General features: G+C 47.3%; 1 protein-coding gene across 1 annotated transcript in view; it reads left to right on the forward strand.

Moving 5' to 3' along the window:
• The window catches only part of Phactr3 (phosphatase and actin regulator 3), a 188,290-nt gene that overhangs the window by 164,624 nt on the left and 618 nt on the right, over nt 1-23,048 (forward strand). Inside the window, 4 exon segments of the mRNA XM_036185093.1 lie at nt 14,923-14,978; nt 18,148-18,209; nt 19,080-19,220; nt 20,799-20,875. Coding sequence (XP_036040986.1) covers nt 14,923-14,978; nt 18,148-18,209; nt 19,080-19,220; nt 20,799-20,875 — 336 coding nt within the window.

A 23,048-nucleotide genomic window follows, 5' to 3' on the forward strand; every position in this document is an offset into this window, starting at 1 on the left:
TTCATGTAAATATTGAGATTCTGTTTGAGTTTTCAAAAGCATTGTGTGGCCTGGGATCACACATTTGGATCCATGGATGTGAGCTAGTGTGTATGTGTGTGAGTTTATTTGCATCTATTAATGGAACAATTGCATGAACATGTGTAATGCATTTGTTCATATTCTCACCCACCACACTCTCTAGCCCCCAACCCCTTGCTGTTGCCTCCCTCTCTGTTTCTGAGTTTTCTAATTTTATTTTGTTTTATAAGATGGGGTCTCATTTAGCCCAAGGTAGTCTCACTTTCACTGGGGATGCTCTTGAACTTCTGACCCTCCTGTCTGCACCTCCTGAGAGCTGGGGTCACAGTTGTCGGCTACCGTGCCCAGCTTGTGTTTCTGTTTTGAGCAGTGTGTTCTTGTCTGGGAATGAGCAATCTACTCAGCAAATGCTGGAGTGTGGTCAACTCAGTGTGTGGTCTCAACTGGTCTCTACTCTCTTCCCTGAAAGGGGGTGTGGTGTGACTCCCCCTCCTTCAGATCCCAGTTTGCTAGGAGTCTGTGTGGTGCTGGAGAGTAGGGCTTGGATCAGGTAACAAAAGTTGATCAGGAATGTTGGTTCTTCCACAGCTGGTGCCCACTTCCCTCCTTGTAAAGTGGGTCAGGCTGTGGGCAGGATGCTGGGGGACTCCCGCGGAAGAAAACCAATAAGCTGAGGTGGTGAGAACAGGAGTCTTGCAGTCTGAGCCGATTTCTTGAGATGGCATCCCTGTGTTGTCCTAACTTGACAGTGCTGTCTTTGCTGGAGCACTCTCTCTATAGTGTGTCCAGGGCATTTGTGTCCATCCCCAGTCTGTCTGAGGATGTTTCCACTGTGACGGACAGGAGTCTCTGGCTCACTAGCTGGAGTCCAAACTCCAGAGCAGCACCTAAGCCACATGGATTCCCAATTATTTGGAGTGAGTGTGATGCCTATGGCCGTCTTCACCAAACCCTTATGACATCAGGAGCATCCTTGGTGATCATGGCCTTCAGCTTTGTTTCCATTGTCATATTCTCAGTGTCCAGTCCTCTCCAATATTGCCATCGTCTTAATCAGTATCTTCATCACATCCCTCTTCTTCCTTATCACCATTGTCTCAGCAACAGCCTCACCCTCATCTTTACCATACTCCTGGTGCATCTTTCTGGCAGAGAAAGAGCCCTGGCAATGCTGGCTACTGGTCCTCTCAATGCCCAGGGTCCCACCTGTGAGGGGATGGAGCCCATATGTGAAGCCAGGTCAGGAAGCAAGTCCTCACCCATGCCTGGAGGGAAGGGGCTCTTGGAGTCAGTGAGCCAGAGAAGGGACATTGCAGACGCTGGTCTAGTCAAGGGTGTAGTGGTGTGGTTGGGAAGCTGGCATCAAGCCATTGGCCACCCTGGGAGGGCTCTCTTCAGTATCTCCATTTTTGTATGTCAGAATTCAGGAAGGAAGTCTGGTTGACCTTTGACCCCAGGCAATCCTGAGCATGATTGCTGGGACTTCCAATTATTGGTCAGCAATCTCCAGCAAATTGAGCTCAGGTCTGTTTCACCCAGGTGTCCCTTGGTTCTTTCTCCTGCTCTACCTCTGTGGAGATCACCACTCCTTCCCTCCAGGTCCACAGGCAGGTCCAACCTTCTGCCAGTGATGCAGACATCTATACCATTTGTGCTCAAGAAATGTGTAATGGTATTACATGCCGACCCCCAAAACTCTCATAAGATTTTATTGCAGAAAGGCGAAGAAAGTCAGGAGACAAGAATCTTTCTCTGTGTATGCATGTATGTGTATGTATTAGTGTATATATGCTTGTGTATGAGTATGTGTATGATTGTGTATATATGTGTGCTGTCTATGCATGCATGTCTGAGTATGTGTATATGCTTGTATGCTTGTGTGTGTGTGTGTGTGTGTGTGTGTGTGTGTGTGTGTGTGTGTGTGTGTGTGTGTGTGTGTGTGTGTGTGTATGTATGCAGGACAGAGGCAGGCAGCAGTCTGGAAGGACAGGTGAGTGGTGCAGTCTGGGAAGGCAAGGCACACCCAGCTCAGTAGAGCAGTGAGTGAGCTGCGAGGGTCTGACCTGTTCTGCTCTTGGATGGAGGGAAGCAAAGAATAAAGAGCTTCAAGGGAAGAGTTTAGCTGGAGCATAAGCCTAGAACAGAGGCAAAGCTTTATCCCTCTGAGCAAGAGAGACAGTATGCAAAGAGGGAGAGCCTGCCTGTGTGTGGAGCTCAGGGGAAAGAGCCTGAGCACGTCTGAGCAGAGGAGAGGCTCAGAGCCTTGGTTCAGTATCTGTGCAGTGTCCATGTCCCCTGAGTCCTGCAGAAAACCACTTGCTATAGTTTTCTATGCAATTGGGAATCTAGAGGATGGTATAGTGTGTCTGGAAAAAAATGGCCACCAGCTGCCATTCATGTCTCTAAAGCATGATTCCCAAACCCCAGGGACAGGCAACAGGTGTTTGGAGGCCACTTGCTTGCAAGTCCTGGATGGAGAGAACCCAGGTGAGGTTCCTTAACTAGCTGGAGCTGGGCATACGGGTACATGACCCCCACCCTAGGTACCTGTTGGGACTGAATTTAGCAAAGCCCTACTCTCCTGGGCCTTGAGACTTAAACCTGTAGGCATGGCCACTGTGGTTATGCTCTCAAGCTGACATTTGTTGAAGCCACGTGTGCCTTCTGATGTCACTCAATGCTCAGGTGGCAGTGCTATCATTAAGTGTTCCCAGACAAGAAAGCAGAGGCTCTGAGAGACAAGGGAAGGTGTGTGGTGTCTCACAGCTAGGGAGAAGCTGTTTCTAGAGCTGGTTCTAGGAGGCCTGTGGGGTTTCTATAAATGCTCACCCTGATCTTCATGTAGTGCCCAGGATGTGGGCATCTGGGAGAAGCTGGGGAGGGAAGGAGATGAGGGAGCTCTGGGGACCCTGGACAGCTGGACCAGTGGTGCCCCTCCTCCTTTGAGACCCCCTTTCTCCATTACCACTGCAATTCGGTTTAGCCACAGAGACTTCCTGACTGTCCTTGTGTGGCCCTCTGTGCTGTATATGGCTACAGAGCAGAGCCCTGCCTCAGCTCCAAGCCCTGGAGATCTGTCACTAGGTTGCTTAGGACATGAAATCACACATGGCTGTCCCTGCTTCAGATGCTTTACCCAGCCACACATCTAGTGTTCGAGGTGGGAGCTCCCAGTGGGAACAGCCTTGACGCATCTTCCACAAGAGGTGTGAGAGCATGGCCACCCAGAGCAGTCTGCGCAGATTTCCCCGGGCGTTTATGACACCTCATCCTTACTCTCAGCCCCACGCTCACCCCATAGCAGCTTTGGAAGCTTCCTAGCCCTGGCTCCAGAGTGTTCCACTTGGCTTTCATAGTAATGACATGTTCCTTTTCTAACCATAGTAAGTCAGGCAGTCAATGTACAGAAAGCTTAATTAAATTACCCAATTCCAGTACTGAGCACAGCTGGTACCACAGGGCCAGGAACAGACGCCGCCACTTGTGGATGATGGGACAGAGCTGTGGGGTGTGTGGCAGGCAGGGATGGGTGTGCTGGTCTGGACCTCGGAGAGGACAGGCCCTGAGCTCAGTGTGGCCTCTCAGGCATGTCTGCAGCTGCATCCACAGATGGACTCCCTCCCTCCCTCTTCAGGAACCCACTGGGGTTCCACACGAAGCTCACAGTTTGCTTTCCATTGAGGCAGCTGGTGTGGGCTGGATTGTAGCTATGCATCCTACCCCTCAGCTCTTTGAGTATCTGGTTGGGTAACTGGAGGTGACTACCTTTTCATGTTGAGATCTCTAACTTGCTCAACTCTGACCTTCAGAGAGACAAGGTGAGCAGGAATTCCATTCAAGGACAGATAGGACTCCACCATTAATTCATGGAAAAGCCAGTAGTGAGGCAAAGGTTGGGTGGAGCCCAGGTTTCTTTGTGTGTAGGTAGGGTGGGGTGTGGCTGTGACCACATGGGTGCACATGCGTGAAGCCAGAGGCCAAACTTGGGTGTCACCCCCAGGAATGCTATCTATTTACCTCCTTTGAGACTAATCTCTCATTGGCCTGGGACTCACCAACTAAGCTAGGCTGGGCCCAGGACACCCCAGGGATCTTCCTGTCTCTGCCTCCCAGCAAATAACTGGGTAGTTAACAGACCAGCATACCTGGGTTCTGGGGATCTGAACTCAGGCCCTTGTGATTGAATGTCAGGTGTTACTGACATTCAACTGAGCCATCTCCCCAGCCCCTGACAGATTATTGCAGATGGTGTGACCTTGCCATGGGCATTCATTGTTTATTCTAGAGTCTGTCTGTCAAGCCTTCCACACCAGGGCCAACATAGAGGCTCTGGCTGTTTTCACATTGTATCTTCACCATAGTGGACGTGTGTGTGTGTGTGTGTGTGTGTGTGTGTGTGTGTGTGTGTGTGTGTGAAAGAGGGAGGAGAGTGAGTGTGCATGCATGTATGTGTGTATGTGTGTGATATTATTTGAGATGCTTGAAAACATGTTCTTGGAATTGGGTCTGGTGATCTGAGAAGAGGTACTTGTGTAAATTTTGTTGGTGTCTTTGAGACAGAATTTCACTGTGTAGCCTTGGATAGCCTTGAACTCACAACACTTCTGTCTCAGCCTTCTAGATTTTAGGATGATAGGTGGGTGATACCTTGCCTGGTCACATTTGTCATTTTTGACAAAAACTTACCACGGGAGAATGTACCTATACTGCCCATGTTACGGTCCTACCAGTGATGACAGGCATGTCCTCAATAGTGAAGGGACTACGAAATGTTGGTGGAAGGTCCCATCCCCATTCTTTGCAGCCATGATGGAGGCACCCTGTTGGCACTCTCAAGCAGTGATGGTCATAGGTCCCATCTCCACTCTTGTCAGCTGTGGTCGGGCACCCTGTCCCTCTCCTTGGCAGCACTACCTTACCAAGCTTGCTGCCCTCTGCCACTTTGCAAGTGCCTCTGCAGGACTTGATAAGAGCCCAGCTCCACAGGGCAGGCTGCCTGTGTCCCACATGCCTGAAACCATGTGCAATAGCAGGGTCTTGGTCACTCTTCCCTGCAGAGTGGCCATCACTATAGAAGGGGATAAGGATTGGTAGTGAGGGACAGAGTCCCTGCCCCTGGGAAGGCTACATCCCTCTGTGGCCAGCTCCACACCTCCCCTGGGTTTGTCCACGGGTTGTCCCCTCCTGGTGGTTATTCAACAGTGATAAAAGAACCAGGTGTGTTGGTGGGAGTCGTTGGGGTTGGCCAACTTCCTTCCTCTGAGACTCGCAAAGGTCTGGAGTCACAGTCTCCTGGACAGAGGGAATGGCATGCACAGAAGGCGTGAGGTGGGAGCAAGCTTGGTGAGCATTTTTTTCTGACTGTGTGTGTGCCTCCAGACTCATACGTCAATGCCTACCCCCTGGTGCAATGGTGTTTGGGGTGGAACTTTAAGAAAGTAATTAGGGTCTTGTAGGGGGATCAGGGATTGGTGTTTGGGTTAATTTTGTGTCTGTGGCCAAACACCTGACCAAATTGAGTTAAGGAAAGAAAGGCCTGCTATGGCTCACAGTATGGAAGTCCAGTCCACTGCCACTGGGATGTCACCATTGCTGGGAAGTCATGGTGACAGGAGTGTGAGGCAGCTGGCACATGGCATCCACAGTCAGGGAGCATGAGGTGAATGCTGGTGCTCAGCTCACTGTTTCCTTTCTCACGACCGCAGCCTGTGGGATGGTGCTGCCCACATTCTGGGCATGCCTTCCCCTCTGTTAAACTTCTGGAAACACCCTCACAGACACACCCAGCAGTGTGTCTTATAAATGATTTCAAATCCAGTCAAGCTGACAATGAAGATGAACCATCACAGCCTCCTATCAGAGGCCCTAGGGAGACCGCCCCTCCCTCCATGTGTAAGCAAATGAATGCGCTTAATACCCAGTCCACTGGTACCTAAGCTTAGTCTTCCCAGACTCCAGAAATGTGAGATACATGGTTGTTTCTGTGGTTTATCACTCACTCTGGTCATGGTTTATTGTTATGGTAGGCAAAGAGTAAGCTAGCAAGTTGGCCAGAGAAAGAGAAGAAAGGCCAGAGAAGGAGGCACCAGAGAGCAGGAGGTGGGAAGTAGCCCAGGAGGGTAAGGCAAGGGGGCCAAGGCACTGCTCCTGAGAGAGCTTTCTGCTAGTCGGGTGCGTGTCCACCTGGCCTCCTCCCAGGATTCCTGGTATGGAGTGGGTAAATGTGGGGCTCTTCGGGGACTCTATAGGTCCAGGGTGGATGAGTACAGGTGCTTTGGTGGCCCTGACCTGGGCCACCATGGGACAGTGTTGGTTCTTCCTGGCTAGACTCAGCCTTGTCTGAGACCAAGCAGGGTGGCAGGGATCTGGTCAGGTATAGGCTGCCCTTTGCCCTCTGCCCTTTGTCCTCAGCAGCACCTTGCTGACCAGGTTGAGCCATATCTGTGCCTTGTTCTACCCCTTGCATGGGGACAAGAGGGGATTGTGCACATACCTTTTAATAAGTCACCTATGAGCTGACAGGCCTGCCCTGTCTCAACACTCAGTTGGTGGTGCTGTCTTGGCAGTTACCTCGTTACACTTGTTGCTCTCCCTTGGCTCTCTGCCACACGATGCAATCATCACTTCAGAGTCAGAATGTGGCAGGTGGCATTTAGAATAACTTTCTCTGTTGCCCTGAGAGGAAATAACTCTCCGAAGGCAGTTTACGTGCGAGGTCCCAAGGATGGGTGGCCTGTCCTTCCTCCCCAGCCAGGTGCCCCCAGTGCCGCTCTTGTCTATCTCAGGCATCTTCTGAGGACCGGACAGTCTCCTCCTGGAGGATTCTTTAGTGCCCCTTTGGGGTTCATTTTTCTGGGGACTCGTGACTACTTCAGTGTTGTCACTGTTGGGAGCAGAGCTGGAAGGGCCCCATCTGTTAAGCTCAGGTTGACACCTCTCAGGTAGCCTGGGACTCGTTGAGAAAGGCAAGTGTTCTTGGCCTGCTGACCTCTGCCTGAGTGCCATGAGACTGGAAGCAGGATCCTCCTAGTCCCATACCTCAGGGGCCCTGACTCCTGCTGCTGCAAGGGGAAGAATGTTACCAGGGCTTTTGTGGGCAACTTGCAAACACCCTTTTCTCACACAGGATGGGACGGCCACAGTGTCAGGCAAATGGAAATAGTGAGCCTCACAGAAGCCGTAGTACAGCTCAAAGGGCACCTGGACCTATGCACTTCCTCTTGCTCTGCCATCACCACTTGGTACCACCAAGGGCAGGGGTGCATGGCAGCCATTGGCAGAACCATCCCTAGGACCTCTGGGGATTCTGGGATAGGGTCATGGAAGGTCAGTGCTGAGGGTTCCTCTGGTGATTCTCTCCTGAGCCCCAGAGGAAGTGTCCTGAAGACTTGCTCCTTCCACTTGAATGTCCCCTCATGCTCCCAAGAATGTGGGCTGAGGCACATGGACAGACATGAAGCATCTTGTTGGAAAGGTGCTCAGACTGCTTCCTGGAAGACAAAGGCTCTGGATGGGAAGAAAGAGCATCTTTCTGTCCAAAGCCTTACCAAGAATCCTTCCTTTGTTTCAAGAAACATGTGCCCCGTGATGTGAAGACATCCCTTGGGGCCTGGTGTATTAGCTGCTGATGTCATCTTGATGACTGAGGAGGTGGAGCAATGCAGTTCTCATGCCATCTCCTGATGAGGTCCTGTCTGAGCTCCTGCAGAAATGTACGCTGTTTTATGGAAACTTGATTTCCTTTGCTCCCTTTCTTCTCTGAATAGGACATTACGTCGATGTGTGTGTGTGTATGTGTGTGTGTGTGTGTGTGTGTGTGTGTGTGTTTGTGTGTGTGTGAATGATAGAGGTCCATGGTATCTTCCTCCATCTCTTTCCACTTTATTTTCATACTAGATTCAGAGCTCACTGACTCAGCTTGGCTGGCTGACCAGCAAGCCCCAGGGTCATCCTGTCTCCACCTCCCTAGTGGTAGTATTACAGGCATGGGGTGTTGTGATCTGTTTTTGTTGTTGTTTTTAATTTTTATTTTATATATTATACATAAAATTGTGCATTTTATGCACTTATTAGCCATCTGTGTTTTTATGAACTGTTTGTCAAAACATTTGCCCATTTTGATATTATTTGTCTAACTGTTTTTTTTAATGGGTGCTAGAGATCAGAACTTAGGTCCCCATGCTTCCATGGCAAAAAAAAAAAAAAAAAAAAGAACCTTACCTACTGAGTTATTTCTCTAGCTCCTGATATGTTTTAAAGTAAGTGTGAAGGCTGATTAGAGGTAAAGCTGGGCGTTGGTCTGTGTTGTGCAATGATATAGGTATATAATGATATGAGTCCAGTAGGGTTGGGGACCCTGAGTTGGGAAGGGCATCCTGGCACCAGGAGCCATTTGAAGCTGTTGCTTGTTGTGCTCTATGGCACAGGGCACAGAACACAGAGCAGAAGCAGAAAGTGATACAGGAGTCACTATGGACTGCCCAGCCTTGCTGAGGACATTTGGATTGAGTTCATCATGGGGTTTCATGAAGGCCAGCCTATGGCAGGGCTGGAAGGGACAGAGACTCTGAGTGCCTGTCACTATGCTCAGATGTGGCGACCCCTGGGGTATTGGGAGTGAGTAATTAGAAACAAAAGGTTGCTGGGTGGGAACAAACTCTAAGATGGGGCAGTGGGCACTGAACAAGCCAGAGCTATCAGGGTGGCATAAGAAGAGGTTGGCTTTGGACATGGGAATGGAGGCCTTGGGTCACACACGCACCCTTATGTTCAGAAAGCTGGGGCAGGTAGCTGCTATGACAGGATCACCCTAGAGGTTGTGTGTGTCGGGGATGGGGGGTGGGCGGATAGCAACTAACATCTCCCTAGGTAAGCCTTCAGTGAGTGGAGAATCCACTGCTCAGGGGTGTGATTCCAACGTGGGCACACTCTTTTCTCTCTAGGCCAGGAGCTGGCTGGATCCTCTGTTGGGTGTTTAGTCCTGGCCTCCTTGTGGCAATTTGCCCTTGTCATGAGGGCTGCTCTCCTGGAACCCCTCTGGAGCAGACAGTCCTCTTGACCCCCATTCTCTAGGCATACTCCTGTCATCCAGTGGTTTGTGGCCCATGCCTTTGATGGCAGCAGGCAGCAGTGAGTAGAACTTTCCACTCTCCTGGTTCTGGATCTGAGTGGTGGTGTTGGCACCCCCTCACTGGGGAATCCCAGCTTTATAGTGACTCAGGGCTAGCTGTGGGACAGGATCACCTCCCAAAATAGCCACAGGATCCGTGGGTGCAGCACCGCCGTCTGCTCTCCAGCTGCAGCCTGTCTCTAGGAGGCATCTGCCTCTTCTGGAAGGAACCTTTCAGTGTTGGCCCAACACTTAGTTGACCTAGTGAAACCCTGAGTGGAGCCTAGGTTAGGGTAACACTGAAACTGGCAGCTGGGAATCAATGTTTATAGAGTTGTCATTGTGCATCCCTTTGTAACCAGACCCAATGTGAGGTGAGCTTCTCAAAATTTCCTGTGACCCTGTAGAACCAGCCCAGAGCATCAGGTAGTTAAGACCATGTGCCAAGGAGGACTTGGAGACTGCTGTCCTCTGAGGGTGTGATGCATGCTGCCTCATGTTCCTGTGCCTCAGCTGGTCCTGATGGGGACCCCGGGACATGGTGTAGCATCTGCCCCCTGTTCAGAAGGGAAACAAAACATCAGAGGGATCAGGTACCTTATCAACACTGAAGGACTAGAGTCAGCTTTCAGGGCATTCATATTTGTCTCTGCCTTGAATCAAGGCCCTTCTCCTGCAGGAGGGTGGGCGAGAGTAATGGAAGCTGCAAGTTTATACAAGCCCAGGGTACCCAGAGAGCTTAGTGTATAAAGCAAAGGGAAGCCATTGCCCAGAGAGGGTCGGGCAGTATATTAATTAGAATCCCAGGGTGGATTAAGGATTGAACACAGTAACTTGGGGAAGGTATCCCAGGGGAACCATGTGGGGAGGACCGTATGGGTAGGAAGGGCAAGTAGGAGCAAGGCTACAGCAGAGAGAAACAGGTGGTAGGCGGTGTGTCTGTGTACTCTCTGCATGGACCCTCCCAGGTCCTCCTCATCTCCAAAGGCCCCTGCTGTGAGGAGAAGCAGTGGGGCTCAGAGATGATCAGGGCTCGTCCTGGGTCCTGGCTGGGCTTGAGCTGCCATGGCTGGAGTGTGCACAAGGCTCTATGCTACAGAATCAACCTTAGAGGCTTGCCCTGTTTTCACAGGAAGGTTCCTGTCATTCTTATATACACATATAATGACATACAATGACAAGGGATGTGTTATAGTAGGAAAAGCATCAAGACCTCCTTGCCCACAAAATCTGATTTCTTGTTTTTTGGATTGGTGATATCTCTTGGGATAGTTTTCATGGGCAGACAACCACTGTACATTTTGAGAGTGTGAAACATTAAGATGTTGTATGTAGGCCAACCCTGCGATTCTTGAGCTACCAGCTACCATCTCAAATACTGTGTGTGTGTGTGTGTGTGTGTGTGTGTGTGTGTGTGTGTGTGTAGATTTTGAATTATACATGATATATACAAATGGCATTGTCACTGTTCTCATCCTTGAAGGGCAGGGCACCAGTGTTTGTTCTTTCATGACGGCTGTGGCTTTGTCCCTGGGCAGCACTCTCCTGTCCCCACTCTGTAGTTCTGTTAGCTCAGATGCTGTGGCTTGCACATAAGAGAACCCTGACTCCAGGTGCTGACCCAATGGAGCAAAAGCTTACCAGTCTTGCACAGACAGGAATGTTGAGGTGCAGGCACCCCCTTTACCTTCAGTACCCACCTGTGCATTCCATCCACTGTGTGCTGGCTGCCTAGACCTCCACACTCCATTCCACCTCTGCCACTTCTTCCTCCCTGTGCCCTACCTGCCCATTCCTGGCTAGATTCACAGTGCACATCAGGGCTATAGGTTGTGGTGATATATTGTTTGTGATCTAACAAATAAAGCTTGCCTGAAGCTCAGAGAGACAAAAGAGTAAGCCACTGCCACCACCTCTTACCTCACCAACTCCCCCTTTTTTCTTTTCAAAACAAGAGCTTGTGACCCTGAGATAGTTGGGGAGGAAAGAGATGGTGGCTGTGGCTTTCTCTTTTGTCTCTCTGAGCCTTAGAATCACAAAGTATCACCACAATAGGTGACTTTCAGATCAACAATTCCAGAAAGCCACTGAGGGGTCACTGCCCTATTAGCTCTCCGGCACCAGGTCCTACAGGGACTCACAGATACCTGGGATCTGTGATGTTCCTGGCAGAGGGTGAAGGAGGATGAGCCAACACTGTTTCCTCCAGCCTTCTGACACTCCCTCCTCTGTACACTGGATGCTATTGTGTCAGGATGCCTCTCTGCTTGGGGGGGATGGGGAGCTTCTGCCCTGTGGTGATGTACTTATCTACCACATCAAGCCTTACTGTGGGGAGTCAGCTCCGGATGGTAAGTCACTGTCACCAAATCATGGACAGGGCAGTGGCAATGAGAATCATGAGCCAGGCATCCCACTGAGCTGTGATGCCCATGGGCCTGCCCTACACCTCTCTGTTCTCCTGGCCTCCTTGGCTCCCAGAGCACTTCTGCTGAGGCAGTTTCTTGGCTCCTTGTCCCTGAGATAATGGAACTAAGGTAGTAGCACTGTCCAGACTGGATATTACAGTCCAGGGAATGAGAGAAGACCCAGCACTCATTATGTCCATCCTTCACCAACATCTGTTGCTGCCCCTCTGGGCTCACTGGCAGCAAGGTGTGCCAAGTCCCCTCTCAGGGAGTTCTAGGATCATAAGGGAGGTGTTCCTTCAGCCCAGCCTTCCTTTCCAAGACTATGGTTCTAACCACAAAATGTCCATGTCCTCATGGCCTGAGTGGCCACTGCACCATCAGCCAAGGCCTAACCATCTGTCCTGAAGGTCAGGCTTGTCTGTTCCTGCCATCTGCTGCTCACTGTCTGCTGTGACCCTCCTTGCTTTGGATCCAGCTGTGGGTTCTGGTTCCTGTTGCCAGGGCTCCTGTGGCCTGAGTTGAGACCAGGTGTCTGGCTTGTTTCGAATCTGCCACATGCAGACCCAGCAGGTGTCAGGCTCTGAGATGCTGGGGTTGGGTGGAGGCAGGGGTGATTCCTTATTAACTCAGGTACAGGTCCTATTTCCTGAGCTCAGGTGGTCAGATGCCTCTGTGAACCATCTCTTTCCAGGGTTTTGTACTTAGAGTGAGAAGTACAGGCCAGTTTAAAAAAATGCCTCCATCTCATTCCATAAACATTGGTTGAGAAGCTAACAACAGAGATTGTCATTATAATGGTGACAGTGTTCAAGCAAAGCAATGGACAGCTCAGATGGGCTGTTTACCTGACCTAGGGCTGAGCTTTCTCATGTTATCCTTTGGGTATAGCACTGTGAGAAGGAAGAATCCAACCTCCCATCCCTGGCTTGGCAGATGGCTTGTGACTTACCCAGGGCCAGAGGTGCTCGGTCCTATGAGAAACTTAGACTAGCCAGTGGAGGGGCTGTGTGGCAGCGCTGCCTTGGTGTGGTGGACCAGAGTGGACAGGGACACAGGTAAAGAGGGGAGAGTCTGAACAGTTTGGCTATTTCCAGGCCCGGGCCAATGAGCTAATTCCCTGTGGTCTCTGCTTCTCTTCTGCTGGGTAGTGAACTTGAAGAATGGCATTTGGGGCTAAGAGGAAGTGTGTGACACAGGTGACCACTTCATACAGATAATAAGAATAATCAGATATCATAGAACAGTACCCTGCTAGGATTGCTTTTCTGAAGAAAAGGGTTACTTATAAATGTGAGGAGAAAAAAGTATGCATTGATGGCCTAAATCCTGATTTCACAAGGGTCATAAAGTCCTTGGGTATGGCCACCCTTGAGGTGTATGAATTCTTGAGAGATTTCTTAATTCCAAGCAAATGTTATGAAACACTGTTTGGCATTGACCAAGTGTACACAGCTCTTTGGAGATCTGTTTAGTTCTCCTTGCATATGAGAAGCAAGGCTCAGAAAAGCCAAGTGCCCAGCTTACAGATACTCAGCTAGAAAAATGACAAGCTCTAATCATCAGGCGGTGTCTTCCCTCTTCCAAAGCCCATTCTCTACTGCCCTGTCATACTGCCTGTGGTGCCACAGCCTGCTTGAACAATCTCTATTAATGGAGCACTTCTTGAGCAGGTTGGAAAGAATGGGAGAACACCTTATACCACGCCATTCTTCAGCCCCAGAACCATCAAGATACAGTCTACTCACATATGTCCTCCAAGACCTTGTCGGCTTAACTGCAGCAGGTTGTCATGTGATCTCTCCTTCTTCCCTTAGTCTTCAAGCCTAGCAAGTGAGCAGTTAGGCCCCTTCTTGTCACCCAGGGGCTCAGTGCAACTGCACCTTGCCCAGATTCCCCTGTCCTGCTTGGTCCCTTATCCCTCAATTCATTTATTCTGTGTGCAGGCCACTGAAAAATGGCTGCTGATTTGTTTCTTGTTCATCTGCTTCTCCCTCTGGACAGCAAGCTCCCCCAGACCTTCCAGGCTCAGCAGTGTGTCCATGGATGGTGCTTGGGACAGTGTTTGATGCATAGCTGGTAGTCCAGGGTCATTTGAGAGGGTTTAGGGCCACAGGAGCAGGGAGCAGGGGCCAGGTTTGGCAGGCTTTACTTAGAACAGATGGGGAGACTCTTGGCTCTGGTTGCCAGACAGAAGTTGTCAGGGTCCAGGTTCAAATCTCAGTGAACATTAGGAGTAGGATGGAGGCCATTCCCCTGCCCCAAAAGAACTGGCAGACAAAGCTCTGGGTGAGCCCAGAGCAAACTTGTGTTCCAGTGTGGAGGGAGGTGTAGAGCAGACACAACACGCCCTGGTCTTTGTGCTGGGACAGGAGTTATAAATAGATACACATTTTCATTGGGGCAAAATGTTATAGCCCCCGACTCTGAGTATTCAGGGATTTGGCCCTGATGTCTCTCTACAGTGGCTGAGGATCCGGAAGTAGGGTTGTTTCTGGCTCCAACCCAAGGCCATTATTTTAGATAAAAATAATTGGAGCTTGGCATTGATTTTGTCTAATTATGCCTCCCTCTCCTGACAAGCCCTTTATGTTTTGTGGGGTTTTGATGTTTTATTTTTTGGGCTGTGTCCTCCAACTCCCCAAGCCAGAGACCATCTGAAAAGGAAATAGTAATTTGTCTTCACACAGCACACTGGCACACTCATCTGGGCTGCTAGAGGGAGAAAGGGAGGCGGGAGGCGGGAGGCGCATGTGTGGGTGGCTCCCTTCCTAGTTAGCTGGGAGATCCCTAGCTGTCATTGGTGTTAGAGCTGTGTGCTCACTGAAAGGAGGCAAGGCCCCTCTGCTGGCCCTAGACACTCCCCCTGGGTGGGGCAGAGCAGAGAAAGCTCCTCTCAGCTTGGCAGGCAGGTGGCTGTATTCCTGGGCTGATTTCCTTGTGCTGAGGATGGAGGATGGAGCGGATGCCTGGAAGCAAAGATCTGGGGGCATGGCTGCAACCAGAAGCCTGAAGCCCGGCAGTGGTGCCTGCCTCTCCCTAAGTTAATGGGCAGGAAGAAGACTTTCCTGAATGAATCTCTGTACTGATTAAACATGCGTGTGGCTGGGTGAACTGTGCACACCAGTCAGGGGGCAGGTGATGATGTAGAGTGGAGCAAGGATTTCCTCAGCACTGGCTTTGTGGACCAGCTTTCCTTCCCATATCGAAGTCTGACTTGATTTTGCCAGCAAGAGGCTCTAGTGGCCCACTCTTGTCTCCCTTTTGGAAGGTGATCTTGAACTACAAAGGGTGTATGCCAGGCACCTCTCATTGCACAGAACCTGGGTAGAACTTCCAGGCAGCCACCATGGTGCAAAACATAATCTTAGTGTTTTTCCGCAGAAGGCTGAGCCAGAGACCAGCCGTGGAGGAGCTGGAGAGAAGAAATATCCTGAAACGTGAGTAGCGGTGATTCCTCTAGAGGTTTCCCTCACATGTGCTAAGCTGCTGCAGGAATCTGAGCTCTAGTAGCCCAGCCCAGCTCTGCAGACTGAACATTATGGGTTCCCTTAAAATGAGTAGCTAAGCAATTCTGAAAGAGAGGACTCAAAGTAGCTGCATCCAGAAAGCTCTTTCTAAAATGAAATAAAAATAGCTCTCATCCTAGCATAATTAAAGGTGCTCTTATCTTCAAGTTTATTAGACCCAAGAGAAACAAATCTTTAACCCTGTACATGTTGGATGCCAAGCAAAGCTTCTGGGGAGTTTGCAGTGGTGGTCCTATGGGTGTTAGAAATCACAGACCCAGGCAAGAGTTGTACCAGAGTATGGTACACCCCTTACTTGTTCCTCCTAGAAGAAATAAATGACAGCTCACTAGAGCACTGAAACTTCTGTGGCTCAGAACTTTGGGTTCTAGCCTAGTTAGATATGTAATTGTAATGTGCCAAATCCAGGTGTCTTAACAATAATGTCCACTATATGGAAGTTTCATGGTCTTTGATAGTGGAAGGTAGTCAAACCCTCCAAAGGTGTACCCTGTAGTGTTTCCCTGGCTAACAGACTAGTTTTTAAAGTATTTTCCACAATATGTGGTGTCTTTGGGTCAGTCCAGTAGCATGACTCTTAAGCTTTTCTCTTGCTGTGTGCTGCATACTCCACTTGCCTGCATGCTGTTTGTGAACACCTTTTTCAAAGTTGTAACAGTACCGAGACTTACCTGGTACTATCAGTGAGGCTGCAGAGTCTTGATTTGTACATGCAACTCAACTCCTTCCTCTCCTGTCTTTGCCTCAATACTTCCTTTAACCTTAAAGCTATCCCCTCCTTTGTAGACTGTTGGGGGGAAAACATCTAAGATTAGGAATTCTGTTTTTAACTTATGTGGTGAGTACTATTATGCTGCCTAGACTGTGGCTGATACCATGCTTGAGCTAGTAGACAGGAGTCAAGCTATTTTAGATAGCAATTATTTGGATATTAACATATAAAGCCACTTATTCAAAATTTATTCTTATGTCATCGATACTATTCAAAGCTGTGGTCTAGATTTAGACAAAGAAGTTCTATATTTAGGGCATGCCATACTCTAAGTGTGCTACTGACACAGGAAGAGAGCTCTAGACCCACTCCCCCCTCCATAGCAAGTGTCTCCCATGTGTGTAACCAGGTCTCCCCCCACCCCCCACATTTGTGCTTCTAATCACTATCTGAAATAAACAGTGAAGTTTTAAAAATAGACTGTGCTCAGTGAGTGGAGCTAGCAAGCAGCTGGAACTTACTGCACTCACCTTGAGCACACAGAAGCAAAGTGGATTTTCCTTATGATGACCATGGCAACACACTGTAAACAAAACACCTTCACCAGCAGGCCAGGTTTATCCTTAGCCCAGAAGACTTGTCAAGTGTCCTGAGTGGGAGGGTCTGAGGAACTCACTATTTGATTTGTGAGGTTCTGTTTTGTCTGTGGCAAGGATAGGGCTACCACATATGAAATAAGAGTAGCACACCTAGCTGTGCACACTACATATAGTTCCACTTGTGATTGAACTTTGTGCTTTCTTCTCTTAAGGGGAGATGTATGAAATGCCAGTGCACTCCAAATTCTATGTATTGGTGGCCTAATCAAATATGGTGACTGGGTTCAGTCTGTGCCAGACATGACCTGGAGTGTGTTCCTTAATCCTTACCACAAACCTGAGAGTTGGCTGTTGTCCCCATTTTACTAGTGAAGCAGCTAAGGCCCCGAGGAAATGTGACATTTTAACACACGAATACTATCTCACCTCTCTGGCTGTCCAAGTTCTTAGTCACCACATTAGAAGCAAGCATATATTCCTGGATACTTATGGAAGACGCACATGGAGCTGTCCAAGGTGCTGGTATAACTTCTCCGACTGTGTTGTAGATGACATTTTCACAATTAAGAGGGAGTGGGGGAATCCCGCTTTTTCTTAGTCTTTTCACAAGGAGACTATACTTGAAGTTTGTCCATGGCCTTTGTTTGTCCAGGACAGCTTTCATGCCATAGCTCCAGCCTCTCAGACCTTGTCTGATGACATTTTCACGGTTTCCTGGTTGTTTCACTACTTTGTGACTATAGCTTACAACAGTGCTTTTTCTATTCCCATATATGGCTGAAGAACCAAGCAAGCATATAACATGATTGTGTTTTTTGTCTAAAATACTCTAGTCTAAGATAGCTTTTTAAGTGAAAAAATATTGAAAATATTCAGATGTATTAAACACCACATACTCAGTTCCCCCAATACAGGAGTGTTTGAAATGCAACATTTAAATAGATGCAGATAATGTAAAATTATTTGGGTGTAGGTTTCAAGGGTTCCTTTCCCCAAGACATCACTGTACTGCTGTTCTCTGTGCTGGTGGGTGATATCTTTTTTCCTAGGCAGGAGTTCTGTTAAGGTTGGGGACCTGAGGCTTTATTTAGTAACCAGAATGCCAGAAATAGGACTGCATTTTTCTCTCTGCATCCAAGGGCCAGGCTTACATTACTATAGTATTTCAACACGTTGGCCTACCTTTAACTCCCAAGTTGTATAGACACAACTCAAGAGGCAAAGCCAATTCTGAGGACCTTTGGCCCCTTAGAAGATACTGTCATATACAATGGAGAAGCAGCTGGGTTGTTAGAATGCTCATATTAGATGCTATGTTGCCTAGAACCTGAAGTTCATGTTTTGTACAAGTTGTCTAAAAGGTGTTCACATTTGTAAAATGGAAAGACAGAAAACAAACTGTGGCGACTACTTAAAGCTGAGCATATGCTTGATTATTGTGCTTTAGCAACTGTATGCTCTCTATGTTACCAGATGTAATAGACAGATATTTGAGTGGACTGAAGACCAATAGACAGCTGCTCCCCAGAAGTATGCAGCAACAACATACTTCTGCTGTATAGGGCAGAGGAGAATTAGACTAGGAAGGATAATCATGTGTGACAGCTCAGGCCAGCATGTCCTGAGCAGCTTTTGGGAAAGTGACTCCAAACATAGAAACTAGTATGTCAAAAGGTGCCATCTATAAAGTGGCTCTAGGAAACTTGGTGCTTGCTTGTGTAACAAGAAATGCTCAACCTACTTCTATTTCTGTTTTAATCTTTCACAGAGAGGAATGATCAGACAGAGCAGGAAGAAAGGAGAGAAATCAAGCAACGATTAACAAGAAAGGTATTGTCCTAGATTGCTTTATATTGCTGTGTTAAACACCATGACCAAAAGCAACTTGGGAAGGGTTTGTTTTTATTTCCAAGTCATAGTCCATCATTGAGAGAAATTGAGGCAGGAACTAAAGCAGACTATGAAGAAGTGCTACTTTCTGGCCTGCTTATTTTATACAACTCAGGGATACCTACCTAGGGGTGACACCACCTCCAGTGGGCTTGGCCCTCCCACATCAGTCATCAAGAAAATATCCATACAGACATACTCACAGGCCAGCTGATGAAGGCAATCCCACAATTGGTATTCCCTCTTCACAGATGACCCTAACTTATGTAGAGTGGACAAAACTAACCTGCACTGGATTATAATCAAAGCACTTTATTTTATAAATAGATATGAACCAGGGAAAGCTTCTGCAGCATTTTGATGGGGAATGCAAAGCATCCTGGTGTCAGTTGTTCCAAAATCAATGCCTTTTGCACATACCCCAGTGTCTAAATGAACCTAGGTGGTAAGGCACTAGCAGCAATCAGCTGGGAATGCAATAACACCCAAATACCACTTAGCATTGTTTTTTACACTAAGAACCACATACCTTTTAGACTTGTCACTCTTAGTTGACTTAGTTCTCTGATTACAGAATCAGCATCAAGGGTTTATATGACATTGAGTTAGATTTACGATGGCTGGTCTAGGAAGTAACTCTACAAGCTCAAGTCTACCTTTCATCCTGCTCACTCTACTGCCTGGCTGACCCAGGCCCATGTTTTGTTGAGCTTGGAGCTACCAGTACAGCCTTCCAGCTCTTCATGTCTTCTTACTACAAGAAAACAAGTGTGGCATATGATACCTAACTATAACCATCTTTTATTTTAGCTTAACCAGAGACCCACTGTTGATGAATTGAGAGACAGAAAAATATTGATCCGTTTCAGTGACTATGTGGAAGTAGCAAGAGCACAGGACTATGACAGGAGGGCAGACAAACCCTGGACAAGACTGTCAGCAGCAGATAAGGTACACTGCTTCTGTGCTGGTTGGAGAGTAGGGTATCACATCTTATATTCAGGTTGGGGCTTTCTAAAACAATGTGAACCACTAGGTAAATTATGTCCCACACCCTGTTGGTTTCATGAAGATAATTTAGGATTGATTTGAGCTAGGGGACAGGGAACAGTTTTGTTCTGAAGGACACCTGAAAGTATCATTAATACATTTGGGGTTGTTAATGCAAGTGGTACCTGGCATATCCAGTGGGTGGCCATCACAGAGTGTGCAAGCATTTTCCCTAAGAAATGGCAATTTCCAAGTGCCATGAAAGTGTGAACTACAAAATTTTTTAAGGATGGTATAAAGGAAATAAAATGACCCAAGCATATAGGGTAAGTGACTGTCCATGTTTGAAATATATTATCTAGTAGGACATAAGCCCAGAAGCATGGAGGAAGTTTTCAGAATACTTTTCATGGAAAAGAAAAATTATACCACCACTGAATTAGTTATTTGTTCTTACACATGCTTAGAAATATTCAGTTATTGTATCAACCTGGAAAGATGCTGTTACACTGGAGTTGAACATGTTCAAATGATCAAAAGGAGAGAATATCTTTAGCAGTCAATGTTATCTGAATATAGGACAGCACCTAACCTCAAAGGCTTTCTGTGTTTCCAATGGATACTCATCTCACCTAGACCCTAAAGGGCTCATTTGAGAAACAGTCATGATAGAGTGTTTAGGGAAATTAAAAGAGGGCCAGACTAGAGGCCCTAAAACAGATGTTCACTCTGCTTCTGCCACAGCACAAAACAGAAATATATACTCAAAAGTTCCAGTGACGTGTGGGTTTTCTGATAGACCAATAACAAGATGATCAAAAGCTGATCTTATTATTCACTGGTTTTCCAAGACTGTGTGTAGCATGAATCTTAAAGGTACTTATTAATAAAATCAAACCTGAGCCAGGTATTGGGGTGAATGCTGGAAGATCAGAGAAACAGAACAAGCCACAACCACCTCACCATGCCAATTCTTCAGCTGATCCTGTTTTCCTCAGACTGGAAGCCTCTGAGTCCTCATCTGAATGGGTCTCAGCTGAACTGTTGCTAAAAGCCTAAAATCTTAACCAGCCAAAAGCTTCTAGTTTCTGGTCTTCACTCCTTATATATCTTTCTGCTTTCTGCCATCACTCCCTGGGATTAAAGGCTCACTTCTTGGGATTAAAGGTGTGTGTCACCATGCCTGGCTGTTTCTAATGTGGCCTTGAACTCACAGAGATTCAGAGGGATTTCTGCCTCTGAAATGCTAGGATTAAAGGTGTGAGTCCCACCATTTTCTAGCCTCTGTATCTAGTGGCTGTTCTGTTCTTTGACCCCAGATAAGTTTATTAGGGTGTACAATATTTTGGGGAACACAATACCAACACAACTGTGTTAGGTTCATCAGTTAGTGTGGGCAGGATTGTCTGCCCCATTACAATACAGCAAATTAATTCCTTCCTGATTATTGGTCACAATATGTCTGCACATATTAATAGCTGACAATATGTAAAGGTAATAATTTGTTAACTTGAAAAATCTATCCTTTCTAAATTTCAGGCAGCAATTCGTAAAGAATTAAATGAGTATAAAAGTAATGAAATGGAGGTACACGCATCCAGCAAGCACTTGACAAGGTAATTTTCTGTTGTGTGAACTTCATGGTGTCTAGCCACAAGGAGCTTTATACTCATTACCTCCTTGGGACAAACTGCTACTAAGGAGGGATTGGTGGTGAGAAGGGATACATAGTTGCTATGTTTAAGAAAATTGGTCTCCGGGACCTGTCCTTAGTACATGAGCTGGCTGTTTGGAACCTTGGGCTTACACAGGGACACTTTGCTCAGCCCGGAAGGAGGGGACTGGACCTGCCTGTACTGAATCCACCAGGATTAAATGAATCCCCAGGGGAGTCTTGGCCCTGGAGGAGATGGGAATGGAGGGGCGGGGATGGGGGGAAGGTGGGGGTGGGGAAGGAGGGGGGAGGACAGGGGAACCCATGGCTGATGTGTAAAATTAAAACACAAATATAATAATTAAAAAAATATTTTTGAGAAAAAAAAAGAAAATTGGTCTCAGATTAAAATATTCTTAGGTACTTAATTCCAATAATAAAAATTAACTTATAGAATTTGCCACATATAGATTGCTGTGAGAGCACTCTCCATTTTCCTATCCTGTATCTATGATGATATTAACATAGTTCATCAAACCACAAAGCTCATTCACTTCTTTAGCACATATGTGACAATCTACTATTTGTAGCATAACCAGGTGCTGAGGTCACTACACTTATTTAAAAGATTTGCTTTGAAATCTGACTATGGCCATGGAACAGAAAATAACTATGAAACTTCCCCACTTGTGTCAGGGTTGTAAGGAAAGTAAATTATGCAAACAAAAATTTTTAAGTTTCCTCTCATGCCAGACAGGTTAGCCTAGCCCTTATTATTCTTAATATAAGTTTAGGAAATAAAATTCTTCTTTACAACACATTTTAGTGCTCATTTTATTTTAAAGAAATAGACAATCCTGTGTATGGAAATCAACATTTGTTTCTGTAGGGTTTTTTTTTATTAAATTTTTTTATTTATTTTACATACCAACCACAGTTTCCCCTTTCTCCTCTCCTCCTGTTTCCTCCTCCTACTGCCTTTCTACCCCCCCTCCACTCAGAGAAAGGGTGAGGCCTCCCATGGGAGTCAACAAAGCATGGCATACCAATTGAGGCAGGACAAAGTTCCTCCCCTGCATCAAGGCTGGGCAAGGCAATCCAGCATGAAGAATAGGTTCCAAAAAACCAGCTCTTTAACCAGGGACAGGTCCTCATCCCACTGCTAGGGGCCCCACAAACAGACCAAGCTACACAACTGTCACACACATGCAGAGGACCTAGGTCAGTCCCATGAAGGCTTCCTAGCTGTTGGTCTAGAGTCTGGGAGCTCCCAAGAGCTTGGATCATCTGTCTCTGTGGTTTTCCCCATCATGATCTTGACCATCCTCACCCCTGCTCATAAAATCCCTCCTCCCTCTCTTCAACTTGACTCCAGAGCTTGGATCATTTCTTAGCTGTGGGACTCTGCATCTGCTTCCATCAGTTACTGGATGGAGGTTCTATGATGACAATTAGGGTAGTTACCAATTTGATTACAGGATAAGGCCAGTTCTGATACCCTCTCCACTATTGCTAGGAGTCATCCTTGTGGATTCCTGGGAGTTTCCCTGGCACCAGGTTTCTCCCTTACCCCATAATGGCCCCTTCTATCAAGATATCTCTTTCATTGTTCTCCCTCTCCATCCCTCCCCCAACTCGGCCATCCTGATCCCACATTCTCCCCCTCTATGCATTCCCCACCCCCAGTTTACCCAGGAGACCACATTTATTTCCCCTTCCCAGGAGATCCATAAGTCTCTCTTAGGGTCCTCCATGTTACCTAGCATTTCTGTAAGTTCTTGATAGCTTTTTCAATGACAGAATTTTTAAAAATGAGCCTCCAAACCTAAAAGGGAGGAAATCATTCAGATTAGCACTTCATAGCAGCTTTACAAAGTCAACACAGTATTTGAGCCTCATGTAATTTTCTTGAATGTATTAAGCATTATCATGAATCTAAAGATATTTTCAAGGGGAGCTGGCCACCCAGACTAAGTCTTAGAGCTTCTGAGTATGCCAAGATCCTCACTGGCAGCTTTCACATGGAGTTGTTTATCATGAGGAACTTTGTGAGGCTATTCAGCAACAACAACTCCCTCTTTGAAGTCCTATATATAAATCTAAGAAACTTGAATAGCGGTAAATTTGTTTGTGGA

Source organism: Onychomys torridus, chromosome 4, assembly GCF_903995425.1.
Source record: "Onychomys torridus chromosome 4, mOncTor1.1, whole genome shotgun sequence".
In the NCBI taxonomy this organism is placed as follows: Eukaryota; Metazoa; Chordata; class Mammalia; order Rodentia; family Cricetidae; genus Onychomys; species Onychomys torridus.